The sequence below is a fragment of the Arabidopsis thaliana genome, assembly GCF_000001735.4.
Source record: "Arabidopsis thaliana chromosome 1 sequence".
Lineage (NCBI taxonomy): Eukaryota > Viridiplantae > Streptophyta > Magnoliopsida > Brassicales > Brassicaceae > Arabidopsis > Arabidopsis thaliana.
In genome coordinates this window covers 28196787-28213387 of record NC_003070.9, presented here as the reverse complement: position 1 = coordinate 28213387, position 16601 = coordinate 28196787, and the positions used below count along the sequence as shown (strand labels likewise).

The 16601-nt window shown below is 39.1% G+C and overlaps 6 protein-coding genes and 3 non-coding genes across 11 annotated transcripts; 5 read left to right on the top strand and 4 right to left on the bottom strand.

Moving 5' to 3' along the window:
- Positions 1–784: 784 nt before the first annotated feature.
- AT1G75166 lies at positions 785–870 on the bottom strand. Its single transcript, NR_139949.1, has one exon. It is a non-coding gene; the product is annotated as a snoRNA (small nucleolar RNA).
- Positions 871–913: 43 nt separating this feature from the next.
- Positions 914–993, bottom strand: AT1G75163. Its single transcript, NR_139948.1, has one exon. It is a non-coding gene; the product is annotated as a snoRNA (small nucleolar RNA).
- A 37-nt stretch (positions 994–1030) lies between these two features.
- On the bottom strand, positions 1031–1169 carry AT1G09533. The gene has a single exon (NR_139643.1). It is a non-coding gene; the product is annotated as an other RNA (small nucleolar RNA).
- Positions 1170–1561: 392 nt separating this feature from the next.
- Positions 1562–3981, bottom strand: AT1G75160 (DUF620 family protein (DUF620)). Its single transcript, NM_106172.3, has 3 exons — positions 3510–3981; positions 2709–3065; positions 1562–2249 (listed from the first exon to the last, which is right to left on the bottom strand). Exons 1-3 carry the CDS (start codon positions 3852–3854, stop codon positions 1764–1766), a joined length of 1188 nt encoding a protein of 395 aa, NP_177652.2. The 5' UTR covers positions 3855–3981; the 3' UTR covers positions 1562–1763.
- An 816-nt stretch (positions 3982–4797) lies between these two features.
- On the top strand, positions 4798–9001 carry AT1G75150 (DNA ligase-like protein). Of its 3 annotated transcripts, none has more exons than NM_001334676.1 (11): positions 4798–5517; positions 5625–5679; positions 5767–5866; positions 5956–6163; positions 6506–6645; positions 6902–7508; positions 7655–7757; positions 7859–7911; positions 8040–8192; positions 8267–8530; positions 8614–9001. In NM_001334676.1, exons 1-11 carry the CDS (start codon positions 4876–4878, stop codon positions 8623–8625), a joined length of 2337 nt encoding a protein of 778 aa, NP_001319384.1. In that variant the 5' UTR covers positions 4798–4875; the 3' UTR covers positions 8626–9001. The 3 variants fall into 3 exon arrangements, with proteins under 3 accessions (NP_001319384.1, NP_177651.2, NP_001320722.1); NM_106171.3 differs by having other exon boundaries at positions 4811–5517; positions 8650–9001; NM_001334677.1 differs by having other exon boundaries at positions 4811–5517; positions 8267–9001.
- Positions 9002–9025: 24 nt separating this feature from the next.
- On the top strand, positions 9026–11335 carry AT1G75140 (uncharacterized protein). Its single transcript, NM_106170.5, has one exon. The coding sequence runs from the start codon at positions 9369–9371 to the stop codon at positions 11220–11222; it is 1854 nt and encodes a 617-aa protein (NP_177650.1). The 5' UTR covers positions 9026–9368; the 3' UTR covers positions 11223–11335.
- A 77-nt stretch (positions 11336–11412) lies between these two features.
- On the top strand, positions 11413–13450 carry CYP721A1 (cytochrome P450, family 721, subfamily A, polypeptide 1). Its single transcript, NM_106169.4, has 4 exons — positions 11413–11965; positions 12120–12364; positions 12457–12820; positions 12896–13450. The coding sequence occupies exons 1-4, from the start codon at positions 11477–11479 to the stop codon at positions 13313–13315; spliced, it is 1518 nt and encodes a 505-aa protein (NP_177649.1). The 5' UTR covers positions 11413–11476; the 3' UTR covers positions 13316–13450.
- A 50-nt stretch (positions 13451–13500) lies between these two features.
- On the top strand, positions 13501–14248 carry AT1G75125 (plastid transcriptionally active protein). The gene is made up of 2 exons (NM_001334675.1): positions 13501–13961; positions 14081–14248. Exons 1-2 carry the CDS (start codon positions 13687–13689, stop codon positions 14121–14123), a joined length of 318 nt encoding a protein of 105 aa, NP_001322697.1. The 5' UTR covers positions 13501–13686; the 3' UTR covers positions 14124–14248.
- Positions 14249–14442: 194 nt separating this feature from the next.
- Positions 14443–16531, top strand: RRA1 (Nucleotide-diphospho-sugar transferase family protein). The gene is made up of 2 exons (NM_106168.3): positions 14443–14866; positions 15293–16531. Exons 1-2 carry the CDS (start codon positions 14732–14734, stop codon positions 16364–16366), a joined length of 1209 nt encoding a protein of 402 aa, NP_177648.1. The 5' UTR covers positions 14443–14731; the 3' UTR covers positions 16367–16531.
- The last annotated feature ends 70 nt before the right edge of the window (positions 16532–16601 follow it).

The following is a 16601-nucleotide window of genomic DNA, read 5'->3' as shown; positions in this document are numbered from 1 at the left end:
ACTAAGATTTGCTTTTTAGTTTAAGTAATTGTTAAGATACAAGATTAAGAACCAATGGATTCTTAACCTTTGGGGACGGTCTTATACACTATGAGAAATATGCGATTACAACAAATGGAAGGTACGAAAGATAAACACAACTTACAATAGAAAACTAAATTATTACATTCCAAACTATCTCTTAACATTCAACTGGAGTTTGAAGAGAAACAATCTAAAGCGACATCTAAACCATGGCCATGAAGACACGCTGTGCACAACGATGAATCGAAAGAGTCGAAAACACCTTTCCTCCAAATCTTGAGAAGTACGACCCCTTTAAAATACTACAATCTGGCAAAACTCGAATGCAACTTATTTAACGACAATAAAAGTTGGAAGGAGGTGTTGCGACTTTCTTTTGTAGTTAACACGAGGATTCCTAAAGTTCTAAGTCAACAGTTTACAATGAAACCGACATGTCCCAATTTTCAGATAATTTCAAGAATTCCGCAATCTCCATTGTGTTATAGAAATGGTTGTCAAGTAATTGGAAGGATTGGTTGAAATTTTGATTGAAAAAAAGGTGTCATTCAACATAAAATCCTACCAATACCTGCAAATATTAAACTTCCGATCTTTTGATGGTTACTAATACATGATATAAAAAAACAGGTTCTTAATATTGATAGTAAGCTCAGAAGGTTGCACAATCATTTCAAAGATTGAATAATCTCATAAGTCCAGACATATATATTAGCAACATCATCATCGCAACCAAAGAGAAAATGTAATAAGATCAAATACTCAGAGAAGCTACATAGTAGCGATGGCAGACAATCTACACGGCATCAATTCAGACCGCCCGTCTGCTAATATCTCATCATTGTTTTGATAAACAACAACAACAAAAAAAAACTAAGATTCGAATTATGGCATCAGATAATAAGCGGAGATGTTTTGTCAACACTGTTCATCAGTGGTTAAGCATAAATTAATCAATTCTTCATTTGCCAATAATCAAAAATTAAAAAACAAGAAGAAACTAAAACAATATAGGTCGATTCATTTGACGCCAAAGCTACAGAAAAAAGCAATGGGTTGGTAAGATAACCTAATTCGATATAAGCATCCGTTCTAACTCCTCTACCATACTTTGTGATTTTTACTCTACAAGTAATAGAGGAGTGGGTAAATCAAACAGATGCATCTACTAAACCCAATCAAAATCGAAATCAAAACCAAAACAGAGCATAACAAACTACAAGAGTCAATCGATATTCGAACAAATTCTAGATACCAGAGGCGATGCAAACGAAGAAGAATAACTGCGGAGGAATAGATCGGTTGTTGTTTATGAATTGAGATTTGTCAGGATTTATATAGCGGAGCATGTTTTTGTTATCTCGCAATCTAGGGTTTCCCTCTTAACGGACTTACGTCGGTATTATCTTAGTGGGCTATGTAGTGAAATGATTGGCCCATTTTCGGTTGGTCCATTGGGATTATTTTTTCAAAAAAAATTTTGAACTAATGAAACTCATAAAATCATTATGGAAATTTCCAATTGAGTCACAAAAATAAATAAAAACGAAAGTGCTAATGACAATTGAAATATATTTAAAACATTAGTTTACAGTACACCACCATCTCAAAATTACATATTTACTCCTTTTGTTACAAATCCACGGTAGGTGTGTATAAGAGACCTATTTAAACCTCAACAAAAAAAAAAAACATCTAGAAGAAAAAGATAGACTATTGTAACGATTTCTCCATCGTGCCTAATGATCATTGTTGATATCCGACGGTGGTAAAAAGCTCTCCAAACACAATCCACAAATATTGAAATCCACCTCCTCGATACGCCATTTCTCCTCTATTCTTCTCCGGTGATTAACAGCTCCACCGTAGCGGTAGAGTGTGGTCACGGTTTGACCACCATGAGCAATGTTGACTGCGTCAACGAATATGTAATCGTCGATGATGGACTCCATACTTGTCTCCCAAAAAACGCCGTCGTTTTTGCCTCTTCCGGATTTGACTCTCACGAGTTTTGTGTCACCGAACTTTACGAGAAGTCCGGTTCGTTGGCTGAAGTAACCCCATACCGTGTGGTGGATCACCTCCGTGTTTGGTGAGCATTGTGCTTTGAGAATATCTGACGGTGTTTCTACTTTTAAGACGAAACAGTCTTCACCGTTAACGGGTTGTTCACCGATGCAAACGGCGTCTAAGAACAAACTCGCTGTGCATCTCGGGTCTAGTCCCTGCCACGTCATTCAACAGATGAAAAATGTCAAAAGGTCAATCTTTAGTCATGGTAAGTTTATATTTTTTTAAGGCAAAAATTGCTAATAATATGAGATAGGATTTATTAGCAATCGAGATTTTGTAACAATGTTAATCAAAATTTGCTAATAACAATTTTGTAACAATTAAAATTTGCTAACAATCAAAATTTTGTATTTCTTGGTGTATATCATTGCTAGGATTTATTTTTTTAATGGTGTTATGAACATTTTGACTGGTTTCCTCTCTGGCTTAGTTCTAATTTACTACTAAATTAGTACTTTATAAGTTTATAACTCACAAGAGTGCTCCCATGTTTGAACATGGAATATGATAGGGCGATCAAAACCACTATACTACAAATTTTGTCATTTTTGTTAAGTTTAATCGTAAAATAGTCGATAATATGCATTGAAAGGTTAAAAATGCATGGGCACCTGAAAAAATCGGCGGAGAGGACGAGGAGGACCACGGTGGGCCTGAGAAGGTTGAGTAGAGGATTGGTTCCAAGCCACTTTGCCGTCACTACCAGCGCTAATCTTGAAACCGGAAACCACTAGCTCCAAGAACCAAAGATTTGGATTCTTTTGCCATAAAACAAAACCTCCGACCTCGAAACTGCCTTTACCAAGTCGCACCGGCGTACCCGTCCCTTCGTCCTCTCCAGCAACCATCTCGGAGCCTTGCATCCTTACTTGCCCCACCGCGTACATACTTTTCACTGCGTTCAAAGCCGTTGGACCTCCGCACGCTGCCACGTACTGTTGCACTATGTATTTAGCCGTCGACGCCTCCTTCAAATACACCATTACTATCAACATTCCACATAATAGGTTTGCTTTCTACTTAGACGAACGTAAATTGTATGATAACTTGTTTCATACGAACAAAAAAAAGAAGATAAAATGTTTATCCTATAAAACTTTTTTTATTTTTGAACTATTTGTTTTGATCAAAAAAAAAAGAACTATTTGTTATCTCATAAAGAAATTGAGGGCTAATAATCGCTACACATTCCATCTCTATACATTTTTCTCTTTTTGAAATTGGAAAATTTTAGTAGTCTTCTAATCCTCCCATGGTTTATAGAATCATTGAAAATTGTGCCATTCAAAACATTAAGAATAACGAACCAAAATTAAAACTGCAAGTGAAAGACTTGAATTCTAACCTATAACCCCACTTCATCAAAAGGTTAAACAAAAATCAATAGATTGAATTAATGATAAGATACGTACGATGGAAGTGTCGTTGATTGGTCGGGATAGACAAAACTCGAGCGGGACATGAAAAGGAATAAGAGGACTTCCTACGATTTTCAACAAGGCCACAAACTCGTTGTCTGATTTTGACTGCAAATGCATGTTGACATTACTCATCGATGACGATGACGCCGGCGTTCTTACATCAGTCGCCACCGCGGTCACAACGGCGTGTGCCTTCATGAGAGCGTGCATATTCCTCCACCGCCCTTGGGCGTTGCTTCCCATCTTTGTAAACATTTCTTCCGGCACCGGAACCTCTAACACCGTCTCTAACCCGTCTTCTCTGTCCAAATTTGGACAAAGCTTCCTCATTTTCATTTATAATTTTTTTTTTTTTCTTGTTGATGATCCGAGAGAAAGAGGGGATTAGGGTTTTCCTCTTTCTCCGAAATTTTATTACGGGAGAGAGATCGATAGATTTTAGAGAATCATGAGGATTAACTACGAAAAAAAAAAAACTATTCTTGTTTTTTTCTTCTCAATTTTCTGTTAGCCGGCTCTTATTAACTAGGGTGCTCCTTGCTCGTAGCTATCGTGAGAACACGATTTCAGGAGGATCCATCTAATCTATCTCATCTCTCTATGTGTAATTTATATAATCTTATATATACTGATGTGACATAATCATGGATTTACACTTAGAAATATCTATAAAACGTTGACAAAATATGTATATTAATTTGCATACGAATATTTGGATACGTTACATTGTGGTCGTGTACTACATATATACGTGGAACACTTATAGTAGTAGTACTCGAGGAATCATATCTAATATATACAATCGGAGTGGTTAGGTGGGAGACCAACTGTGTAACCGAGTCTCCTACGCAATTAGCTCTAGTTGTTATTGTTTTTTTGTTTATAGTCAGCAACACATATTATACAAGTTTAAATTTTTATGTGCTATAAATCAAACGATATTAGTAATATGTGCTAAATTTGTTATTATATCATCAATTATCCGTGTTCGAAATTATGATTTATTCAAAATGGCTTTAGCTTTTATATTTGAATCATAATGGTATAAATAATCATTTTACGATATTTTTACAAAATTGTAAATTAACGAAACAATTATCCCCTATCATATTGCATATATATATTTTTAATCTTAGTTTCTAATTTTTGTTTTTGACGGAATTGCATAGCGAAGAAAGCTCACCTTTTTTTTTCAACGTAAAATAGAGGCGCCAAAATTCGAATTGTTTGGCGCGTAAATCCTCAAGCAAATTATTCATTTTCACCCTTTTGGCACTGACTTGTCTTCTTCCAAACGAACAGAAACATTGGGCACCGTAAGATTCTCTCCAATTTTGTCCGGCGATTACAATCGAAGATGATGAACGATGATCAGCTTTCTCCTATTGGAGAATCGAGTGTCCCAGTTCCTAACAGGATGCTAAGACGATTGAAGAAAGCTAAATTGATCTCCGATTCATGTCCTGGATCTGAAACCTTCGATTCCGAAAACCCCGACGGCGAGGATCTGGGTAAGTCTGAATTGCAGTCTGCGAAGGGTTGCGATGGGATTGAGGAAGAAGATGGGGTTCCATCTGATCTCGACGGTTTGGGTGTAGAGGATGGAGTTACCGCGAGGAAGGTACTTGATTTTGATTATGTGCCTGAGTTTAATCAGACGATCGAAGATCTGGGCGAGAAAAGTGGAAGCGAAATCTCTGATTCGGAAACAAGAGATGAAATTAGGGTTTCTGAAACGACGGAATCTGAAAAGGAGGATCCGGATTTCGAGACGACTGTGCATGAATTTGATTCCCCAATGGAGGAATTGGGTGAGAAAGGTGAAGACGAAGAGGAAATTAGGGTTCCGGAAACGAAGGAAGCTGGAAAGAAGCGACCAATTGTGGAGACACGTGATGGAGAGGGAAAGGAGAGAAAGAGAGATAAGAAGAGGAAGAAGAAGAGTGATGACTTTGATGAGCTGCCAGTCTCTACTGCTTCCATGAACATGACTAAGAAGGTAGCTCTCTCTATTTCTTACTAGTTTCATTTTGAGTTAACATTATTCGTTTGTGTGTTTCCTTCTCCTGTGTTTAATTGGTGTTACTGTTCTTCGTTCGTCTGTAGGAAAGAAGGGAATATCTTGATCAGCTTCGTGCAGAAAACCAGAGACTCTTGCGAGGTATGATACTCTCAAAACACTCTTCAGTGCTCATTTCAACGTTTTGCAGGGAACTGAAAATTGTTTGTGTTTTTCTTTTCATGATAGAAACGAGAGATGCTGCCTTTGAAGCAGCCCCTCTTGTCCGAAAGCCGATTTCATCTGTCTTGGAGAAAATTCGCAGAAGAAAAGAAGAGATTTCAAAACAGTGAGTTTGCTATATTCCCTTACTACTTTCCCTTATAATCTCTTTTCTTAGTAACCGTGTTTGTGTGTTATCATTTGTGTTGTTGGCAGATTCCTTAGTAGGAAGAAGTCCAAATCTATTGACATATGCGACCGGGATGATTTTGAAGATGTTGTAGCTGAAGAGATGAATGAAGATATGAATTTAACAAGCAAGCAAAATTCTGCAGGACAGCATTGCTCGGAGGACTCTGCAGGTCCGTCGGAGAACTCAGACAGTCCCTCTAAAAGAGAAGCTGAAAGTAACCCTACTCATCAGGTGAGCCAACTCATGTGTTGATACTTTAGATCTTTGCACAATAGGAAGTTGTTTTCTGTTTTTGTTGATTTAGTTTTGGATTTTGAGGTCCTTAATCAAAGTTTTGTGATATTTGAATTCTTCTCGAGAGTCCAGACTTAGTATAAAGTTCAAACATTTGAAGATTAAAACCTGTAACTATATATACCTACATTTCCATTATGTTAACCCCATCTGCAGATAATTTGAATGGCTCATTTCGTTTCCACGTTACAAATGCTAAATTTATGCTGTGGTTCAAAGGCTAGTTTGTAAATTCAGGTTTCAAGCTGACTCTCTCAGTTTTTTTCCTTTTTTGGTTAGGATCCATCCGTGTGTCCACAAACGATTAACTCTGGAGATGAACTTCTTGAGAAGATGTCAAGCAGATCTTTGGAAGAAGTAATGACACCGTCGGTAGTTGCCATGAACCTCAAACTAAACCTGTCTCCTGTGCCTGACAAGTGAGTCTATCTTTAGATGTGGTTACATGCGAAAACTGAATTGACTATAACTTTGATTTGCTCGTCTATCTAATATTGGCAAGCTTCTCAAAACGCAGTCTTTACATGTTCATAAGAATATTATGGACAGATGTTACTTTCAGTATATGAATAGCTTGTGTTCTGTGATATGACCAGAAGAGCCAATTGTTTCTGTAATGTTAAGTTATACTGTGTATACTTTGCTTTCCATGCAATAACTAATCCACATCTGCAGATCTTCCGAAGAAGCAGAGTACATAAAGGGAAATTCTGATCCGGAGATCCATGATTCTCCTGGCGACCCTGTTAGAAAATTTATTGATGAGGATGCTGAAGAGGAAGATGACAGTGACAATGATTTACTCCGATTTGAGGATGAGGATGATGACGAAGATGAAGACGATGATGATCTCAGGGATATGATTGTCAGTCAATTTAAGGAAGATCCAACTGATAAAGATAGACGTAATGAACTGCATCAGAAGTGGCTCGAGCAACAAGATGCTGCAGGGACAGAGAAACTCTTACAGAAGCTTAAACGTGGTGTGCAGCATGATGAAACATTATTGTCTGAAGATGAAGATGACGATGTTGATGATGATGATGAAGAGAGGCCTGAAGGTGCTGATGGTGAAGAAGTGCAAAAACCTGAAGCCAATGAAGATGAAGATGAAGATGAAGATGAAGAAGATCCAAGTCATGCAAATTCCATGCGAATGACCATAAAGAAAATAAAGGAAATGATCCCTTTAATGTTCACAGATGAAGATGATGTTTATGTGTCATCAGACGATGAGGAAATGGAAAAGAAGCTTCTGCAACAGCGACTGTACAAGAAAATGGTAAGTGATCCCGGTTCAATAGCCCTGTCTGCTCCATATTTTATCATTTGATCCACCATACCTCTCTATATAGTAAAGATTGAAAAGCTTGTTTGATGTTTCGCTTGTGCTGCCCCATTAATATGGATCATTGTTGTTTGGAACAGGAGCTAAAGGCCAAGTCTTCATCATCCACTGCGGATGAAAACTCTGAAGAAATTCTTCGCCACATCAAGAAGCCTGAGATCAAGAAGAAAGCAAAACCTTCTTGTAAGATACCACCCAAGTTTCTCCCTGTATTTGTAATCATCAGCTGAGTTTATACACACATTGCTGATTGCTTCTAACCATTTTGTTTAAATTGTTTTCAGCTTTTAAAGAGAGGGCACTCATGGAAATAAACAAAAACCCTGCAGCATCCAAGGTATAAGCCTTCTTCAGTTACTTTCGTATACCAATAAAGTTCGTAGATACTAGATAGGTCACACTTTGAGACTTCTTAAAAATAGGACAATGAATTGCAACTTTACTAATGCCGTGAATCTTTTGCAGTCATCGTTCTTGGGTAGACTTACAAAGAGTTCCATATCAGAAGGATCTCGCAAGCGCGGTTCAAATGTTGTACGTGGCTATATATTCGAACGCGATGACAGTAACAGCAAAAGCTCAAATTCAGTGGCAGAGGAACCTTCAGTTCCAGAGACGGTAAAGCTCTTCCCTATATAAACATACACATTTCTGGTACACATATTTAAATACCTTCTTAATAACCTATGCAGATTATTCAAGAAAAAAGCCGACCAAAAAGAGCTCCAGCAAAATTCACTGCCTCACAGTCACAAGAGAGATCAACAACATTACAGGCGACGGTGGTGGAGAAGGAGACGAGCACGAGGCAACGATCAACCTTGTACGAGATTCTAAAGATGTCATCAAAGAAAACTTCCTTCAATTCACGCGAGACAATGATAAGCAGCAACCACACTGAGTCTATATTTGCTGCTTTCAAACTGGATAAGAAACCAGTTAAGACAAATCCACAAGTAAACTCCCTCTTCCTCTAATTGAATGTTATTCTTGTATAATCAGATCTCCATTTCTCCAAGTAAAATGGAATATTTAACAGGAAAAGAGATGAATTCAGAGATTTTGTCTTGCACAGTTGCAATGCAACGGCACGTGTGGTGAATGAACGTGAATCACTGGATCGTGACCCTTTTTGTTAACATGTGGCCACCAAAACGGCGTAGGACCGCGCGTTTTGGCCTTTATCTGATCAGACTCAGTCTCGATTCTCAAGTACATAGGTTGGTTGCTGTAACTACAGAGACTTTAGCGAGAGATTAGATCGTCCGTCTTAGTCATTCGAATCTTTTCTTAGAGATTGAGATCAGAATTTTCTATTCAAAGTTTTGTTTTATATATTCAATGTCTACACTATACTATTTCTTTATAATGGATAGGATTCTATTCAAGAATCATTCAACTAACATCCATTAAAGCAAACAGTTTTTATCACATGTTGTAATTTACTGAATAAATATCTTAACCTGGTGACTTTTCTTTCATCCCAAAGATTAAAATCGTAAGGATATATCTCCTTTCTTCCCCTTAAGCTTCGTTGAGACTGAAGAAGAAGACCAGAGACTATAGAGTTTCGGACACAAAAAGATCTCAAATCAGACAACTTTATTTTATTACTCTTAGCTCAACGTTGTTTGACTTACAAAAGAAAATCTCAGATAGATTCTGACCGGATAAATCGTCTTCCTTCCAGATCCGAATTTCTCCATCTCCTGTAGATCTGCATAAATGGCGGTTACTGATTGACTTCAGGAAAATAAAAGGGAGACCTTTCTGCTTCTTTTCTTACCATCTTGAATGGCGGATTCTCAAAACGGCAAGTCCGCATTTTTCTTCTTCTTTGTCTCGCTTATTTTGCTTTTCCTTTCGCCGTCTTATTCGGATGTCACCGCTTCCGAGTCCGATCCGATTCCGTACGAGAACTCAGATGCTTCTCCTGGAGTAGTGACCAGCAGTGAATCCGACAGGCAAGGTGTTTCATTGCATAGACTTGAGGAACTCGTTAGGAATCTTACGGAACTAGTTGCTAGATTAGACGCTAAGTTATCTGAAACTCCGTTTAAGGTAAAGAAAGAGATCACTCGTGATGAGATCGAAGAGAAAGCTAAGGCTTTTTCCGTTACAAAGTATAGTCCTTTCTGGTCTGAGAGATTCGAATTCACATCAGCTGTGAAATTAGACTCTGAAGCGACTTGTATCAACGTGTTACCGTTTCGAGATCACGAAGGTTTAAGCAAGTATTTCGCAGTTGGAGATTCAAGTGGTAGGGTTTTTGTCTTCTTGAGAAATGGCGATGTTTTGGTTGAGTTTTTCACCACCTGCGATTCACCAATCACGGCAATGGTGTCTTACATGTCTGTGTATAAGAATGAGAGCTTTGTGGTGACGGGACACCAAAGCGGAGTCATCTTGTTGCATAGACTCCGAGAGGGCTCGATCGGGGAAGATTTGAATTCCGCTGTGATGGAAAATGTTGGCAAGTTTGATGGCACGGAGGATGGTTTGCAAGTGACTCTATTGGAAGTGCATCATGTGGGTCGGGTTAGGTATATATTGGCGACAGATCTTAGCGGAAAGCTTACGGTTTTCACTGAGAACAGAACGGTTTATGGCTCTGTTAGCCCAACGAGTAGACCGCTTGTGTTCTTGAAGCAGAGGCTTTTGTTTCTCACTGAGACTGGTGCTGGTTCATTGGACTTAAGAAGCATGAAGATCAGGGAATCTGAGTGTGAAGGTCTTAACCATTCTCTAGCAAGAAGTTATGTTTTTGATGCGTCCGAACGGGCTAAAGCTTATGGATTCACATCCGAAGGCGAAATCATTCACGTGTTGCTTCTCGGAGACATTATGAACTTCAAATGTAGAGTGAGATCAAAGAAGAAGGTACAAATGGAGGAGCCTGTAGCGTTACAAGCCATCAAAGGCTATCTACTTATAGTCAACCAAGAGAAAGTCTTTGTATACAATGTATCGACTCAACACTACGTCCGAACCACGGGTCCTCGGCTTCTTTTTCCGGCTGCATTAGAAGATATCAGGTCAACGTTCTTGAGCCATCGAGAATCAACTAAAACCACAGATCACCAGAAGCTAGAAAAGGTAACTCCTTTAATAGCAAGCGACCGCGAAAAGCTGCTTGTGATGGGTTTAGGAGACGGATACGTAGCTACATACAAATCAAAGCTTCCAATCTCCAAAGCAGAATTCAACACAATGCTTTGGAGCAGTCCTGTCTTCTTCTTCATACTTTTCTTATTCGGCGCTTGGCATTTTTTCTCTAAGAAGAAAGAATCTCTCACAGCTTGGGGACCTGACGATCCTTTCTCCTCCACGACAATGTCTTCTTCTTCTACAACAACTGCACAAAATAGTTCCGCATTCTCTGAATCAACTAGGAGAAACGACGACCACATGGATCTTCGGAGAAGATACGTTTCGCCATCTCGGTATCCTCCTGGAGCAGCAACAGGTGCTTACCGTTCAGTAGGGTCTAACGACCCGAGCTCAAGAGCTCCAGTGGAAACTACTAACTACAGAACAACCGCACAGGAGATGAAGTATCGTGGTGGGTCAGGTCTTGATTCTGGCGGATTTGGTAAAAGAAGAGAGAGTTTGTTTGGTAATAACAAAGCTTTAGACGACGAAAGTTAGTTCCTTTTTTTTTCATAGTTCGTTATGTTCTTTTTTTACCGGTCAACGCTTGAAAATTTTCTAATGTGTAAAACTCCGGCGAAGAAATAAAATTTTTACCGGTTGCTTTGTTTCTTCTCCGGTCACTTATTGTTAGTTTAATGCTTCTTAACTGTAATTTTCACAATCTCAAGATTAAGAACAGATTAAAAAAAATTCAAGATCAAATAAATGAAACTGAACCAGAGAGAGACTTGAGGTTAACACGTCAAGATATGGCAGTGTTCTTCATCTTGGTCTTGGTCTTTTTCTTCCTTGTCTTCAGATTCATCTACAGTAATATATGGGTTCCGTGGAGAATCCAATCTCACTTCAAGAAGCAGAGCGTGACGGGTCCTAGTTACCGGATATTCAGTGGAAACTCCGGCGAGGTTAGCCGGCTAACGGCGGAGGCGAAGTCAAAGCCGATTCCTTCCGGGAGAAATCCTCATGAGTTCGTCCACCGTGTGGCGCCTCACTACCACGAATGGTCACGTGTCTACGGGAAGACGTTCCTCTACTGGTTCGGGTCGAAACCTGTGGTGGCTACGTCGGATCCAAGACTAATCCGGGAAGCTTTGACGACGGGTGGGTCGTTTGACCGAATTGGGCATAACCCTTTGTCTAAGCTGCTTTATGCTCAAGGTCTTCCTGGTCTTAGAGGTGATCAATGGGCTTTCCATAGAAGAATCGCCAAACAAGCTTTTACAATGGAGAAACTCAAGGTAACACTAACACACATCAATGTAGAAGCTAAGATCTGTAATTCAGACAACATTGTGCTATTTGGAATCTCAGTCTAGTTTAGTTTAAAAATTACCAAATCCGGAGTGCTTTATAGGATTGTGGCTAAAGCTAAGATCTTTTTTTCTTTTATAGAGGTGGGTGCCACAAATGGTAACAAGTACTATGATGTTGATGGAGAAGTGGGAAGATATGAGAAACGGAGGAGAAGAGATTGAGTTAGAGGTACACAAAGAGATGCACAATTTGTCTGCAGAAATGTTATCAAGAACAGCTTTTGGGAACAGCGTGGAAGAAGGGAAAGGAATCTTTGAATTGCAGGAGCGTATGATGCGTCTTTTTTATCTGGTTCGATGGAGCGTTTATATCCCAGGATTCAGGTAAGTCTTATGGGAAATTTTCCTAGTTTTGAGAACAAGTTTGGAACTAGAACCTTATTGCTCACTTTTTGAGTTTTGAATGGTGGTTTTAGATTCTTTCCTTCGAAGACGAATAGAGAGATATGGAGAATTGAGAAGCAAATCCGTGTTTCTATCTTGAAACTGATCGAAAACAATAAAACAGCTGTTGAGAAATCAGGAACTCTGCTTCAGGCTTTTATGTCTCCTTACACAAATCAGAATGGTCAAGAAGAGAAGCTTGGGATAGAAGAAGTTACAGATGAATGCAAAACGTTCTACTTTGCAGCTAAGGAAACAACTGCTAACCTTATGACGTTTGTTTTAGTCCTCTTAGCTATGAACCAAGAATGGCAAAACATTGCTCGGGAAGAAGTCATATGCGTTCTCGGACAAACCGGGCTTCCTACTCTAGACATCTTACAAGACCTCAAGACTGTAAGTCCTCAAGCCCCACTCAAAAATGGTTTCAGGAAACACTGTTTCTTAGCAATTTCTTGTTTTTGTTAACAGCTAAGTATGATAATCAATGAGACTCTCCGGCTCTACCCTCCAGCAATGACATTAAACCGTGACACTCTTAAAAGAGCTAAGCTAGGAGACCTTGACATCCCTGCAGGAACTCAACTCTATTTATCAGTAGTCGCGATGCACCACGATAAAGAAACATGGGGAGACGACGCAGAGGAGTTTAATCCGCGTAGGTTTGAAGATCCTAAGAAACAATCAGCTCTGCTTGTACCGTTTGGGTTAGGGCCTAGGACTTGTGTGGGACAGAATCTTGCTGTGAATGAGGCTAAAACTGTTCTGGCTACGATCTTGAAGTATTACAGTTTCAGGTTGTCTCCAAGTTATGCTCATGCTCCTGTTTTATTTGTGACGTTGCAGCCTCAAAATGGTGCTCATCTTCTCTTTACTAGGATATCAAGTTAAAAAATACCAAGATTGGCTGGTATTATGGTTTCCGGTTTTCTCCGGTTTTAATGTAATTCGGTTCGGTATTTGAATGAAAAGGCTAAAATGGTCAAAGCAAACAATTATTTTTATATTATCAAACCCTGTTATCTTCTTCCTCCACTCTCTCAGCTCTCATGAGTCTGCAACTCCTAAATCACTGATTTTGTGTTCATATATTGGGCGGGAAACAAACTGATTCATTTCCCCCTTTAATTCCCTTTTCTTGTTCTTGTAATCTGAGATATACTGTAATTGGAAAAAGTCGGATAGGAAAGATAAGCATCAACGGAAATACGCGCTCAAGGTGTTCGACGAAATTCCGCACAGAGACAATAACTCTATAAGAGATGCCACTAGAACCGATTCGATTCTTGAGAACCACCGCAGGCGTTGCTGTTGGTGGGTTTGTGATAATAACCGCGGTTTCTTCAGCAGCTTTAGGAGCATTTCGATATACAATTGAAGAGAAACGGAAGAAAAGCGGAATGGCTTGTAGAGTGTGTCGTGGAAAAGGGTTTTACATATGCAAATTATGCAAAGGAAACGCAACGATTAAATGGTCACCATTGTATGATCCCGTTTGTATCAATCCATGTCTTTGCCCTACTTGCGATGGTCACAGGTTTTTTTTCCTCCTTTTAACTCTTAATCAGAGAACAAAACTCTGAGAAGACATTTGGATATGGTATCTAATAATTTTCTTTTAGACTAAAATTTGGAAACTTTGTTTTAACATTGCAGGGTACAAAAATGTCTCAACTGCTTAGGAAAGGAGTACTGGTAGACTCCTTAGGTTTATGATTTGATCATCTTTATGCTTCTGAGAACTCGAAAACGGTTTGGTTTTTGTATACAGCTTTTACTAATATTAAACCCTAGAATAAGCTCTTTTATTCCTTTATAAATTTCCTATTTTTATAAAGGGGACACCTAAAATATCTCATAAATGTTTGGGAAACGTTCTCCATCACGTTTTTTGCTTGCCGTCCCTCTGTTTCATGAAACGTTTAGAGGATGTTTCCCTGTTGTCCCCGTGAAGTACCAGCCCCCATCACGTTTCAGGTACGTGAGACGCGTGCATCATAGGTTAATAGTGTTGAATGGTGTGGATTTGAGGGGAATATAATAAATAATCGGTCCTGCTTTGTAATAAATATGGTTGTGCTGAGTTCGGTAATTCTGCCTAAACCTCTCTACCTAGTTAGATGTTATTGTTAATATGGCCTTTGACCAAGAACAACTTCAGCCGTGTTAAAAAACATTGAAACCAAAATCAATGGTTATATAAGATTAACTTGCACTACTAGGATTTGATCACAGAAGAAAGAAAGGGGTTTATTAATTTGGTTACTGTATCTTACTCTTTTTACTTTCGGATAACTTCAATTGGCAATGGCGGTTCGTAAAGAGAAAGTCCAACCATTCCGCGAATGTGGAATTGCGATCGCCGTCCTGGTTGGAATCTTTATCGGGTGCGTCTGCACTATTTTGATACCCAATGATTTCGTCAACTTCAGATCATCAAAGGTAAACTTAGTTCTTATACTCTAATCATGTACAGTCGGTTTGTTTTTTGAAATTCTGTGGTCTAGAGCTCTAGAGTTGTGTTCTGAATTATAAGATGTCCTCTGGAAGCTAGCCATTATGGCATTTGAGTTGATTTATAATGCTGGACATGGTGTTGTTCTCTTTGTTGTAGATTATATATGTCAAAATGTTGATGAATGAAGTTTGAATACTATAGTAAATTTTAGAACCAAATTTGGCGGGAGATGGATTTTAGAATTTAAGTCTCTTACTGAGTTCGTTTGTTTTGAGGTTCATAATTTTTGAGTAAGAAACACTACATGTTTAATCATCATCATCGTGGATCTTACTCAAGACTGATAATTTGGACATCAAAACCAAAGTTTAAATGGTGAACTTCATCCTTTCTCTGTTTATCTTTTTCAGGTTGCATCGGCTTCATGTGAATCGCCTGAACGGGTCAAGATGTTCAAAGCAGAATTCGCAATCATCTCCGAAAAGAATGGCGAGTTAAGGAAGCAGGTCAGTGACCTAACAGAAAAGGTACGGTTGGCGGAACAAAAAGAAGTGATCAAGGCAGGGCCTTTTGGCACTGTCACGGGTCTGCAAACTAATCCAACTGTGGCTCCCGACGAGTCTGCTAACCCCAGATTAGCTAAGCTTTTAGAGAAAGTAGCTGTCAATAAAGAGATCATTGTAGTTCTTGCAAATAACAATGTGAAACCAATGTTGGAGGTGCAGATTGCTAGCGTAAAGAGAGTGGGTATTCAAAACTACTTGGTCGTCCCGTTGGATGATTCCTTAGAAAGCTTTTGTAAATCGAATGAAGTCGCATATTACAAGAGAGATCCAGATAACGCGATAGATGTGGTTGGGAAAAGCAGAAGGAGTTCTGATGTATCTGGACTGAAATTCCGCGTCTTAAGGGAGTTCTTGCAGCTTGGTTATGGTGTTCTTCTATCGGATGTGGACATTGTATTCTTGCAGAACCCTTTTGGTCATCTGTACAGAGACTCTGATGTGGAGTCCATGAGCGATGGTCATGACAATAACACAGCTTATGGCTTCAACGATGTGTTTGATGACCCAACCATGACACGGTCTCGGACTGTCTACACAAACAGGATATGGGTTTTCAATTCAGGGTTTTTCTATCTAAGACCAACTCTTCCTTCAATCGAGCTACTAGATCGGGTGACAGATACACTCTCTAAGTCGGGGGGATGGGACCAAGCAGTTTTCAATCAGCACCTCTTTTACCCTTCGCATCCTGGATACACTGGCTTATACGCTTCCAAGAGAGTCATGGATGTGTACGAGTTCATGAACAGTAGGGTCCTCTTCAAAACGGTGAGAAAGGATGAGGAAATGAAGAAGCTGAAGCCGGTGATTATTCATATGAATTACCATTCAGATAAACTCGAAAGAATGCAAGCTGCAGTGGAGTTCTACGTTAATGGCAAGCAAGATGCGCTTGATAGGTTCCGTGATGGTTCATAGAGGAGTATATGCTTGTTAAGCAAGATATCGAAAGAACCAAACTTCTTCTTCTTCTGATGTTTAGGTTATTAAACCGCTTTTTTGTTTTGTCAAACTTGGAAGTTGGTTGAGGAAAATTGGAACCATTTCTTTTCGTTTCGATCGAAAAATTAAACAACTTCTCTCTTTCTCTGTCAGTATGTTATGGGCTTGATCACAGAAGACGAAAGTGTTCACTAATAAGATGATGTTTGTT

Bases quoted from the DNA above. Each gene is read 5' to 3' on its own strand.
- AT1G75160 (NM_106172.3), bottom strand. From the start codon at position 3,854: ATGAAAATGAGGAAGCTTTGTCCAAATTTGGACAGAGAAGACGGGTTA. The intron at 3,066-3,509 runs GTACGTATCTTA...GTGTATTTGAAG, and splicing joins CAATCAACGACACTTCCATC to GAGGCGTCGACGGCTAAATA. The intron at 2,250-2,708 runs GTGCCCATGCAT...ATGACGTGGCAG, and splicing joins CTCTCCGCCGATTTTTTCAG to GGACTAGACCCGAGATGCAC.
- AT1G75150 (NM_106171.3), top strand. From the start codon at position 4,876: ATGATGAACGATGATCAGCTTTCTCCTATTGGAGAATCGAGTGTCCCA. The intron at 5,518-5,624 runs GTAGCTCTCTCT...GTTCGTCTGTAG, and splicing joins CCATGAACATGACTAAGAAG to GAAAGAAGGGAATATCTTGA. The intron at 7,912-8,039 runs GTATAAGCCTTC...AATCTTTTGCAG, and splicing joins AAAACCCTGCAGCATCCAAG to TCATCGTTCTTGGGTAGACT.
- AT1G75140 (NM_106170.5), top strand. From the start codon at position 9,369: ATGGCGGATTCTCAAAACGGCAAGTCCGCATTTTTCTTCTTCTTTGTC.
- CYP721A1 (NM_106169.4), top strand. From the start codon at position 11,477: ATGGCAGTGTTCTTCATCTTGGTCTTGGTCTTTTTCTTCCTTGTCTTC. The intron at 12,365-12,456 runs GTAAGTCTTATG...TGGTGGTTTTAG, and splicing joins GTTTATATCCCAGGATTCAG to ATTCTTTCCTTCGAAGACGA. The intron at 12,821-12,895 runs GTAAGTCCTCAA...TTTTGTTAACAG, and splicing joins TCTTACAAGACCTCAAGACT to CTAAGTATGATAATCAATGA.
- AT1G75125 (NM_001334675.1), top strand. From the start codon at position 13,687: ATGCCACTAGAACCGATTCGATTCTTGAGAACCACCGCAGGCGTTGCT. The intron at 13,962-14,080 runs GTTTTTTTTCCT...TTAACATTGCAG, and splicing joins CCTACTTGCGATGGTCACAG to GGTACAAAAATGTCTCAACT.
- RRA1 (NM_106168.3), top strand. From the start codon at position 14,732: ATGGCGGTTCGTAAAGAGAAAGTCCAACCATTCCGCGAATGTGGAATT. The intron at 14,867-15,292 runs GTAAACTTAGTT...TATCTTTTTCAG, and splicing joins TCAACTTCAGATCATCAAAG to GTTGCATCGGCTTCATGTGA.